General features: G+C 33.4%; 1 protein-coding gene across 14 annotated transcripts in view; it reads left to right on the top strand.

Annotated features, from left to right (window-relative positions):
- Positions 1–3,510: 3,510 nt before the first annotated feature.
- LOC131166959 (uncharacterized) overlaps positions 3,511–12,457 on the top strand; it is a 36,923-nt gene continuing 27,976 nt past the window's right edge. For 3 of the 14 annotated variants that reach the window (XM_058125639.1, XM_058125646.1, XM_058125640.1), the window contains exons 1-5: positions 3,550–3,728; positions 3,831–3,942; positions 4,322–4,392; positions 5,250–5,301; positions 9,672–9,860. Coding sequence is in view for 8 of the 14 variants with exons in the window: in XM_058125630.1 (XP_057981613.1) it covers positions 5,291–5,301 (11 nt within the window). In the remaining 6 variants the exon portion in view is untranslated. Of the gene's footprint in view, positions 3,753–3,830; positions 3,943–4,321; positions 4,393–4,784; positions 4,847–5,249; positions 5,302–9,671; positions 9,861–12,457 lie in introns of all 14 variants that reach the window. The other 11 variants (XM_058125638.1, XM_058125634.1, XM_058125644.1 and 8 more) reach the window with 10 other exon arrangements.

The following is a 12,457-nucleotide window of genomic DNA, read 5'->3' as shown; positions in this document are numbered from 1 at the left end:
CAGGTAAGGGGAAAAATATATATTAAACCAAAATTTTTATAAATTTAATGGAAAAAGAATTGTGTTATATATACAGGTATATGTTTCGGTTTGGGTTTAAAATGCCAACCATTTAAATTATGCTTTCTGAGCCTAGGGTTGTTTTATTAGAAACTTATATGTAAAATTGAATTGATAAAAGTGAAATATTTTTTTCAAGATAATTATGTAAGAAATTAGAGGTATTTTTCTAGTACGTGAATGTTAAATGTCGGTTGGCTTATTTTATAGGAAATATATATGAACTTTACTACTAAATAGTGTGACAAGAGTAAATAGGAATGTTGTGTGAAAATATGTTATATGTATGAGATGTAGGATATACAGGAAATGAATTGAGTATGAAAATGTTAAATGAAATATGCTGCATGTGAGTTTTAATGCAACCATGTAAAACAACTGAAAAATGTTGGGTAAAACAGTTGAAAAATATTTGGTAAAACAGTTGAAAGATGTTGGGTAAAACAGCTGAAAAATGTTGGGTAAAACAACTGAAAAATGTTGGGTAAAATAGCTGAAAGATGTTGGGTAAAACAGCTGAAAGATGTTGGGTAAAACAGCTGAAAAATGTTGGGTAAAACAGTTGAAAGATGTTGGGTAAAACAGCTTAAAGATGTTGGATATGAAATGAAATGAAATGAAAACGGAAATGAATAAAAAGGAAATGAAATGTGAAATGTGAAATGTGAACAATGTAAAATGAGAAAGAGCCGCGTAAAGTGAAATGAAATGAAAAGTAAAAGATGGAAACATGAACAGTTGAGAAATGCAGAATAAAAACAAACTAAATAATGTATTATGGTATTATCAGTATTTATGTTAGTAGAACATATTAAGTTTGAGCGAGACAAACTCTTCGCCCGAGAGCTTGTTGAGAAAGACGAGTGTCCTGGTTGTATCAGGTGTAGCAGTAGGCTGCATAACGTGTTAGGGTAGAGGGAAATTACTTGTATGGACGGGTAGATTTCTATATTCTTGGGAGCTTTCGCCGGTAAACTTTTGTATAAACTATGTGAGTACGAGATTAATTTATCACTTGAGAGCTTACTAAGTAAGGTGAGTGTCCTAGTATGCTACAACTGTGACATTTGGTTTGCCTAATGTATCAGAGCAGAGGGGTGCTACTTGTACGTGCGGGTAATCACCCCTATCCTTAGGTAATTTCGTAGGTAAAATACCTTACATGTGTTTAAATAGGAACATAAAATGATTTCAGAAATTATCTTAATGATTTGCAAATGATGAATAATATATTATATGCAAACCTCATGTTGGCCACCCATTGTTTTAATATATTATTTATTCCCTTACTGAGATGTGTCTCACCCGATTACGAATTTATCTTTTTTAGGACCTCCATGAGATCGAGTTTAGAGAGCTCGAGCTGTTATGGCACTTTTGAGAAAAAATGTTTAATTTTGATAATATCTTGGGATGTAAATATTTTATGTTTTAAGTCTCCTGAGAAATGGATGGTTGTGAAACATACTGGTGTTTGTGAATACTATAAGTGTAGGTTATGTTTTGGAGATATGTATATATGTGAATACAAGTGGATGTATGATTTATGTTAGAATGTAGATGGATGTAGAAAACTTTAGTATTATATTTGCTGGAAGATTATAGTTATGTTACAGTATGTGTAATGAAGGAAATGAAAAAACTTCTAAATTTATTGTGATCGTATGGTTTAGACAAGTTTCCTCTAAGAAGGTAGAGTTCTTTAGTAAATATTATCAAGTCAATATAATGGACCTTTTTTGGAAAACAAATAATTTAATCTGGGAGGATCTTAGACAATCATTGCATGTAGTAGCAAATGGCATAGTGGTTACATCAAATATGTTTATACTTAGTTTAGTAGAATTATTTTACTCCATTTAAATGTTATTTAGACAAAAACTAGAAGCTATACTTGACATTTTAGTTGATTCTATAACACTACTTGGGAGCTATAGTGCTACAACTCTTATCCCATTTTGCATGTACTACATGTGCTTTTTATCATATACAAAAAAACATTATTGATTTATGTTGTTTGCTCAAATATAAAGTTGACTTAAGAATCCAACGTTTATTCCCATATACCTAAATTTTGATCTTATTTGCACTAAAATGCACTTGGTTTCTGCGTATTTTTTTAATTATGAATTTTAATACAAAATTATGATTTTGATCATACTGTCATTTCTCTTAATTTTCATTGTTTAGGATATTTGTTTGATAGTTACCTAACTATTGTGGTATGACTTTAAATTTTATGCCTTCACTCGTCTTCTTCTTCTCCAAATTTAAAATTTATTTATTCATGATCAATGTGCACTTAACATAAAATTATTTTGGTTTGTTTTTCTTATAATGTGCTTCATCAACTTTTCATTGTTGGTTTATGGTTTTATCTTGTTATTATTTTAATTTATTTAGGCGATGCCCTATCTCATTTTTTCCTCTCTCAATAAGTTCCTTCTTTGACCAACAAAACTATTATATTTTATAATTTCATATTTCACTTGAGAGAGAGCGCCATATAAGTCCATCCAATTATTATTTATGTCATTTCATAAGCAGTTGATCATATACAACACATGAGATGTTATAGTATATCACTAGGGAGCAATATCACTTATTAATAAGATGTAAGTTTCGTCACATTAATAAGAAACATTTAGTGACTGATTTGACTTAAAACAACAAAGAGTTTAATTGTTCTCTTCTTGTTAACTATTTTGTTTCTGGGTGTTTCCCATTGGGAGTTATTATTATCTGTGTTTGTGTTATACTCTTTTATCTCTTGTTGGCAAAATAATTGCTTTATTTCATAAGTGAACTTCTTAACTACTCTTTAAAAAACAAATTTCTTTGTCCTATCATCTTCTTATTACTTACTTTATTCATGTATTACTTTTTATTTTATTTGCAAATTAAAAATAGGTTGAGGCAAAAAGCATGGTGACTCAAAAAAGAAACCACCCACCTAACTTTTCTAATTGAATATTAATATTGCAACTTGAATTTGTAAAAAAATATAAATTAACGGTTAATAAGTAAATCGAGTTTGTTTAAAAAGTGGACCAACCAATGATCAAGAGAAGAAAAAAAGTATTTGGATGCAAGCTCAAGCTCGACTATTCAATGAGTAAAAAAGGTCCTCTCCTAATTATCGCCACGTAATAATTTTGTTTCTCGATAAGATAATTTTGTCTAAGTATATATATTAATTGCTTATACATATTCCATATGATCAAATATGTTAAATCAAATTTTTTTTTATAATTAAAAAATAGTTCAATGGACTTAAATGTCACTTTAACATGATGCAATTTGCAATATAGAATAAGGCAATAATAAAATTGAATGAAAATTTACTCAAAAAATATGAATAAAAAAATACATTCTATTTCAATATTCATTTCAATTTCTATATTTGATTATATTTTTTAAAGTGAAAATAATCATTCATTTTGGAATGCCCCTTTCCATTAAAAGTGAGGATTCGATGGAAGGAAATTAGGAATGCTGGTTCTAAGTACAGCGCTTACTCTCATCCCCGATTCTCCCCGAAATTCCTCTCTCTCTCTCTCTCTCTCTCTCTCTCTCTCTCTCTCTCTCTCTCCGTTCTCCCGTCCCTTTCTCCTCTCTTTTCAGCTTCTCTTTGCGGAGACGAGCTTTTGGGAATCTGGTTGAAAGCGGTGCGTTTCGGGCGCAGTGATTAGGTTTTTTCTTTGCTGTATTGAACTATATTTGCGCTGCAGAAATCGATCAATTTGAGCGATTCAACAACTGATTTGTAGGCTTTTGGGACTCGGGAAGTGTTGGGGCTTTGTTCAGAGAACATTATCTCGGCGGTGGTTTCTTCAGTTCAGTGGCATTTGGGTGCTGCAAGTCGTGTGTGCTTATTTTCAGGTGAAGTTTCCTTTCAATTTTCTTATCAATCCTAATCTGTTCAGAATTTCCTGAGATTTAGATGCTGGGTTTGGGGTCGCTTCACACTTGGAGGTTATAGAGCTGTGACAGAATTGTAGGCCTTGCAGTTTTTCTTCTTTTTTTCTGTTGTTTGAAGTTCATTTGTAAATCTATTAGTCATGGATTATGAAAGACCCTTTTATACTAGTTTTGTTTTTCAGATGCTAATTGTACAGTTTGTTGCTTTTTTGATGTGTTAATATGTCATTTATGAGTCTTTTAGGGACTAATTTTTTGATTTCAAATTTAGAAATGATTGTTGATTACCGAGGTTTGGTGTAATATGTATTTACAGTGGTTCTTTGTTTATTTTTGGCAGGGAAGTCTATGCAGTATCAATTGTGGGGCTTTTCCAACTGCTGTGACCAATCTGTTGGATCCTACTAGGCTGTAAGATATCTCAATTCTTATTATCAAATGAGCTCAGTAGCGTAGCAAACCTTCATGCTAGAATATGTGATAATGTGAACATTTATGGGAAGTAACTTCGAGTTTCAAAACTTCGGTTTTTTAAACAATTGAAAAGAAATGAAAGCACTGTTAACTCAATGCATTATGCTTAAATGCACAAAAAAAAGTTAGTGGCGTCTCATTACCCCTTTGCACAAGTTTATATTTTGTTGTGTCACTTCTGCTGCGCTAATAACTTGTTTGTTAATGACTCTTGGTTGGTTTTCATCCTGCATTCATCATAGTATAATTTAATACTGAACTTATGCTATTAAAGTAAGTTTGCTAACTTTGATCCATTGTTATGTGGGAGTCATCTGTTCAATTTGTAGATACAGTCTCTCTGCTTGGGGCAAGGCTTGTCTTTGTTTGGTACCCCCTAGTCACCACTTTTGTAAGAACCTCATGCACTAGGCTGCTTTATCATTGTTACTGTTATTTTTCTGAATCTGATGCTGTGATTGGGCTGCATGGGCATGAATGTTTTTAGTTTTAATAAATTTTTGGCTCACTCGTCTAAATTGCCATGTTGATTTCATTAATGTATATTGTAGGACAGTCGTATAGGGGTATAGGCTTTTGTCACAGGAATTTTTTTTGTCTTTTTCCTGCAATATATATATATCAAATGACTCTATGTTGTTTGAGGAGCTGAACAATCCTTGGATCATGATTTTGTATATGGTCATGTATTATGTTCTTTTAAGTTTATATGAAAACTATATTTTGAGATATCTATGAGGATATGCATTATCATTCATTGTGTTTTGTCATATTTTCATTTTTTGTTCTAACAGGTTTTTCTTCCTGGATGATTTGACTGGATTTGAAATCACATATGTTTTGGAGGTAAATAATTATTATTATTTTTTTTAGTTCTGCTTCTGACCATATATGAACTAGTGGTGGGATGATTGTTATGGCATTAAACTCAACTAGTTTTTCATTGTTCATTGGTTGCCTGTACATAACAATTTGAGATATTGTCTGAATAAGGCTATTTTGGCAGAATGCTGTCCCTGCCTGCTTAAAGAGAAGATGGGGAGGGGAGGGAGGTGTGGGAGGAAAATATTCTTCCAATGAATTCACAATTTCTAAAGGAGGCTATCTTTTCAGTTTTGTAATAGAGATACCCTTGATTTGTAAACCTCAAAGAGAAAGCACAACAGAATTTCTCAAAAAATTCACAATTTCTGGAAAACAAACGTGTTCCAAGTAGATAGATTGACAACTTTAAATAGAGAAACATTTTGTAACAAGTGTGAAGATGATTACTGGTGAGACAATAATTTGCATTATTCTTGCATTTAGCATGAGTTTCGAGTGAGTAGTATTTCTGCCGTAGTTATGAGGAATTGCGTGTTCATATTACAGATTGAATTTCCTTGTTTATGTAATTCCAAAAATGCATAACCTTCAGCAGATGAAACTAAAGAAGAGTTAAGGTAAAAAAGATAGAATAGTTAAATTGTTTCAAGGTTTGAACCCAATCCAGGAAACACATGGAATGCTAAGACAGTATGCCAATACTAGATAATGACTTTGTATCGGATACTGATGCCACAAGGAAGGTACAGAATACACCAAGAAAAAAAAATTCTCATTTATATAATAGATAATAAATTAATTCATTGAAATCAAACACAAATTTATTTGTTTATTTATATATATCTTAGTTTATTTTAAATGATGATTTGCAGCTTCCAAAGCCATTCAGTTTTATTTTCACATGGTTTGCTGCTTTGCCACTCCTAGTTCGGCGGGCTTTATCAATCACAAGTGTTATATTGAAGGATTTCAAGATCTTCAAGACCTAAACCCAACTGTTGCATATATTTATGTATGTAGATATGTATGTATTACATACCCTCTCTGCTAAACTGTGGCTGTCAGTAGCTTGTCCTCTTCTTGCTGTCACATGAACCACTTCCTTGGGCTTCTCATCATCTTCTTCTGATCACTGCTTTTGACCCTGTTTCTTCTTCTTGAACTCTACAAATAAGCATATAATAATACAAAAAAAAAATTATTTTTCACAGAAGCAAAAACATATATATATATATATTTAAGAAAGCAAAAATATTTCATTTTTTCTATGCATCCCAGCTTCTGAATCAAGTATTGCAGAAGAATTCCCAGAGCTGCTCTCTGCAGGCACATCCAAAACCATTGCTTTCTTCTTCTTACATTCAATATGGAATTCAGCTTAAGGATAAGCCGGGGCAGTGGACTGAATCTGATTGTTGGGATGGAAAATTATCTCCCATGTTTCCCGGAAAATGGGGGGATGGCTGGGAAAAGAAATTGTCACTAGAAAATCCCATGAGGGTGTGGAAATTCAGGTCTGAATTTTGTTTTTTTTTTTTTTAAGAGTTTGAATCAGAATTGAGGAAGATTCAAGTGCTAGTGCAAGTTACATGTTTGGAGAATAATTTCAGTACCAATTGGATTCAGACTTCAGTTGCTGCATTTCAAGGCTTTTATTTTGTGTTGACTTGAGAAATCGGAAAGTTAGCTTGAGAAATTGGGCTGTCAATGCAATTTCGATGTTTTAAAGGACGAATTAAGTCTACCAGCACTCTATTAAGCCTTAGCTGCGACAACTTGAGATTTCTTGTAATAGGCTACTTTCTATTAGTGAGACTTTGATGTTGGTTCAAAGAAAAAGAAATCCATCTTCGATTGTTTAATATATATTTTGGAGGCTAAATTTAGTGTTGAGGCATGAAATCAGAGGCATATGATTTTGCAAAACTCAAAAATGTCCCACTACTCTATCTGAGGCTTATCGCATGGCTTTGGAAGCTGAGAAATTTCTCAAGCTACCAACCCATGACACTACTTTCGATCTTAAAGAGTTTCATCAGTCTAGAACAATTTCTCCATAGTCACGAGTATCCTAGAGTCTAGACCCTCCCAAGATGTTCAAGAGAAAACTCAAATTGTTGTCGATAAACAATCAAATATGAGAACTGCCCTTGTGAATTGTTGTGTAATTGACTAATTGGGTATCATGACTCACATTAATGATTTGCATGTTACTAGTGTACAATTTTTTGATTTTTCCACGAAGATGAGTCATGAATCTTATTAACATAATGTCATAGAATGTGTGAGAAAGAGGGTGCATTTAGCATTTATAATTTTTTTTCGCTTCTACTATTTCTGAATTTGAATGATTATTTTTGATGCTGATATTTCAAGTTGTATTTTAAGGTTACTTTCGAATTTCATTTTTACATATTTGTGGTTTGTACCTTACTATTATTATTTGATTTATATTTATAAATTTTTCTTTCGGGCTTATCTATAACAATTATGGCACATTTAAACATAGATCATAACCTTTTGATAAGACAAAAGAAGTTGGTAGCAATAGAAACGCATACAAAAAACATGCAATGTGTAGTATCCTGGTGGGACCTTTGTGCATCCCATTTGTTACGAAGATACATGCAAAAAAGATCTATTTTTCTTTACAACTTTGATGGATTGATTGGCTGCTTTGCGAAACCAATCATTTTCTTCTGTTTTTGAGTTACTACTTACTAGATTCTTTTAATTTCTGTTTTTGATTTGTTTACCCCATGTACACTCCTTGTGTATTTGGCATTCATTTTGATATCAATAAACTTATTACTTATCAAAAGAAAGAACATCTACTGCCAAGCATATGTGATAATGTGAGTGACTCAACTTGCATAGCGCAACTTAGAATGAATAGGCAAGCTTTTACCAAATAATGTTCCATGCTCCAAAGTTTGTTGGAGACAAAGACTCAAAAATATGTTGGTGGATGACCAAGTGGCAATGTTTTTGCATGTTCTTGCTCATCATCAAAAGTATATGCTAATAAAAAAAGATTTTGAGCGATCAAATGAAACTATTAGTTGGCATTTCAATAGGGTTTTAAGTGCCATCATATGCTTGCAAGGAGAGTTACGTAAAAAGCCAGAGCCAGTACCAACAAACTCAACAAATAGGAGGTGGAAGTGGTTCAAGGTATCTATGCATGCATATTTTTTTTCATAAATACATTCATAATTTGTTTAAAAGAATCTAACTTAATTTACTTACTTTTCCTCAAACACACAAGAATTGCCTCAAAGCTTTAAATGGGACATACACATACATAAGAGCGATGGTACCTATACAGGATAAACCTAGGTATAGGACAAGAAAGAGGTAAATTGCTACTAATGTCTCGGCTGCATGTTCTCAAGCTATTGAATTCATTTACATATTGCTTGGTTGGGAAGGCTTAGTGGCTGATGGTAGAATACTTCGAGATGTATTGAGTAGGAGGAATGGATTAAAAGTCCCGCATGGTAAGTAGCAAATATTTACAATTAGTGATAAAAACTTTACCATATACTTACGCAAAATATTAATTGGTAGTTCATATGATTGCCCAAATATAGGTAGCTATTATCTTGTTGATGTTGGATACACAAATTGCCAAGGGTTTCTCGCACCCTATAGAGGAAAAAGATACCATTTGAATGAGTGAGGGAAAGACACCAACCAACCACCCCTCCAGAATTTTTCAAAATGAAACATGCTACTGCTAGGAATGTCATTGAGAGGTGTTTGGGATTGCTAAAGCTATGCGGGCCATTCTTAGGAGTCTTTCTTTTCATCCAATCAAAATGCAAAGTCGAATTGTTATGGCATTTTGTCTTCTCCATAATTTCATAAGAAAAAAAATATGACAATTGACTTATTGGAGAACGAGTTGGATATATTGCAACCAGCATCCTCTAGCATGTAGGGTGATTCAATCACAACAATTGAAACATAAAATGAATGGATTTCTTGGAGAGATAATCTAGCAATTGATATGTTCAATCAGTAGAGACAAAATATCTAATGAAATTTGTTTGGTTGTATGAACTTCTTGAAGTAGTAGTTAATGTAAAAACTCGTATATATACATCAAATGAATGGACTTCTTGTTTTGCATGTATTATTGAGTCTTGGTTGTAGTGATACTATCCATTACATTGAATTATGATGCATCCATTATATTAAATGTTTCTTTAATGTTTTAGTCTCTAATTAGATTGAGGCGACTCCTATATGTATGTAAAATGTATGGACTTCTTGTTTGACATGTATTTTTGAATCTTGATTGTAGTGATACTGTCCATTATATTGAATTTTAATGATGCATCCATTATATTGAATGTTTCTTGTATTCTTGAATTTTGATTTTTTAGGTATGGCATTGTATGACACTCGTGGTCTTGGTAAAAACAAAAGGTTGTGGGCCAAAGAAGAAGATGAAAAATTAATTGAGGCTCTTCTTGAGTTGCAAAACACAGGAAAGTATAATCCTGATTGTGATTTCAAACCAGGTCATTATGGTGCAGTTGAGAGGATACTTGCAATGACTTTGCCAAATTCAGGTTTGAAAGCTGATCCTCATACTAAATTTAGAATGAAAACCCTGAAACAACAATTCAGCATCATATATGATATGTTGCATGTGCCAAGCACACTAGTACAAAAGGAATGCATTAAAAGGGCATCAAGGGGATGCCAAACCTTGGTACAAGAAATCAATCACCCTCTAGGATGTCACAAAAATAAAAAGTTACATTAAACTCATTTGCAAGAAGTTCACTATGCCAACTAGTAACTGTAGTAAACCACTACTCTTTGCTGAACTGAAGCATCAAGATTGAAATTTTGAAAACCCTTTTGTTCCTCTCTTTCCAAGCACACTGGAAAATTGCAAGAGGCATGAGAGACAAAGCCTTCCTCTTTTACATTGTTGCCCGAATCCCTCTCCAAGCACAAAGCTACCCTCTCACAGATCTAACCGACCTTCATAATTAAATACTGTTACATTCTAAAATGACTCGTTTTGATAGATATATTGCTGGATAATTCTTAGGTAGAGACAAAGAGATCTAACTGTACAAGTAACCAATAACAAACCTCCCTTACTACAAGTCTCGCCAGCATGCGCTTGCATGCTGGATAATTCTTAGGTGGAGACCTAAAGAGTGCTAACTGTACAAGTCACCAATAATAGACCTCCCTTATTACTAGCCTCAACAGCATGTGCTTGCATGCTTCGTAACTCATCCATTTTTCAATGAAATAAACTATTTTGCATTTCTGCTGGTTCATTGTGTTCAATGTTGTTTAAATTTAGTCCATGTTTAACTTTACAACTAGGTGATCCAGTCTGTGTTGCCTTTTGTGCTTATTTGTTACTTCTACCACAACTATCTTAGGTTTGTTTGCTTGGAAGGAGCGAACATGGTTAACAAGTTTCCCTAGCAGACTTGGTAAACACCAACCACACTGGTGTCACTAGTTCAACAAATTACGTACAAGCTCCACCACATGACAGTTGGAATTTTTTTATTTTTCTTGTTGACACCTCTATCCTCCATTAACCAGTACTCTTTCTCTCTCCGTTTAAACTTTCCTTTGCTATATATATATATATATATTCTTTGAATGAAAAAATGAGCTCCAGAATAAACAGAGGGATTCCCTGTTTAATTTAAGAATTAACCAAAAAAGCAATGGAGCATAACTATGCTATTGATTAAAATTTTGTACAGAATCCAGTGAAGATTATTATAAAATATATATATATATATATATTGGCACAGATATCAACTCCCTACTTGGTTAATTTCCAGGCGTGTAAACACGTACAGAATCTACAGATTTACTGACATACACTTAAGTTCATTCATGGTTTTATAAAACCAAAGAACCAAAAAAATAGCAAAAGAAAGAAAAAATAAGGAAAACCCACTTAGAATAAGCATCAAACAAACTGATTGCTCAAATTCTATACTATGAAACCACCAAAACCCTAAGCCCTAGAATAGGAAGAACATATTGGAATCAGAAGAACAAGAACATAGAAATTATCAAGTTGGTTCTATTAGAAAGAGATACCGAAGTGGGTGTGAGCCTTCCTACTAATTGATGTTGTCGGTGGCATTTGCCAGAAACTATGACCTGTTTGCTATTGGCGCTGTCTTTTTTCGGGGGAGAATGGTACTGCCAACGAGATTTGGCAATTTCTTTAAGATTAGTTTCCAAGTTGGTAATAAGAACAGAAGATGCCCAATTATTGCCTTAATTATCCAGCATGCGAGCACATGCTGGCGAGACTTGTAGTAAGGGAGGTCTGTTATTGGTTATCTGTACAGTTATATCTCTTTATCTCTACCTAAGAATTATCTAGCAATAGTTCTGTCAAAATGAGGCATACTAGAATGTAACAGTATTTAATTATGAAGGTCGGCTAGATCTGTGGGAGGAGGAACTTAGGGCTTAGAGAGGGATTCGGGCAACAAAGTAAAAGAGGAAGGCTTTGGCTCTCGTCCCTCTCGAAATTTTCTGGTGTGCTCGGAAAGAGAGGAACAAATGGGTTTTCAAAAATTCAATCTCAATGCTTCAGTCATATTGGACTTGTTGCAAACAAGTTTAGTGTAATTTTTGATTTTTTGACGTCCTATAGGGTGATTGATTTCTTGTACCACGGTTTAGTATCCCCTTGATGCCCTTTTATGCATTCCTTTTTTATTGATAAAAAAAGGGCAAAGGACATCGACCTCCCCTTAAATTTGGTAAAAAGACAATGTACTCCCTTGAGGTTCCAGAGACCTTCCTTGAGATTTCAAGAATTCCAGAGACCTTCCTTGAGGTTTTCCAAAAAGACACAGACAAGGGGAGGTTTGTGACTTTTTGGCAGACGCCGCAGACCCCAAGGGAGGTCTGTGATATTTTTGAAACCTCAAAAGAGGTTTGTGGCATTTCTAAAATCTCAAGTGAGGTCTTTGTCTTTTTACCAAATCTCAGAAGAGGTGAGTGTCTTTTTCCCAAAAAAAAAATTATGAAGTTCAGCTAGGTAGCTCACCTTGTTAGTCTCTCATTGCACGAGCAGGAGCGTTATTTCTCTGCTGTTTAAAATTTAAATAAAATTTCCATGCTCAATGGAATAACAATTGAATTATTTTTCTTGTATTAC

This window comes from Malania oleifera, chromosome 10 (assembly GCF_029873635.1).
Source record: "Malania oleifera isolate guangnan ecotype guangnan chromosome 10, ASM2987363v1, whole genome shotgun sequence".
In the NCBI taxonomy this organism is placed as follows: Eukaryota; Viridiplantae; Streptophyta; class Magnoliopsida; order Santalales; family Ximeniaceae; genus Malania; species Malania oleifera.
This window is presented reverse-complemented; position numbering and strand designations above follow the sequence as displayed.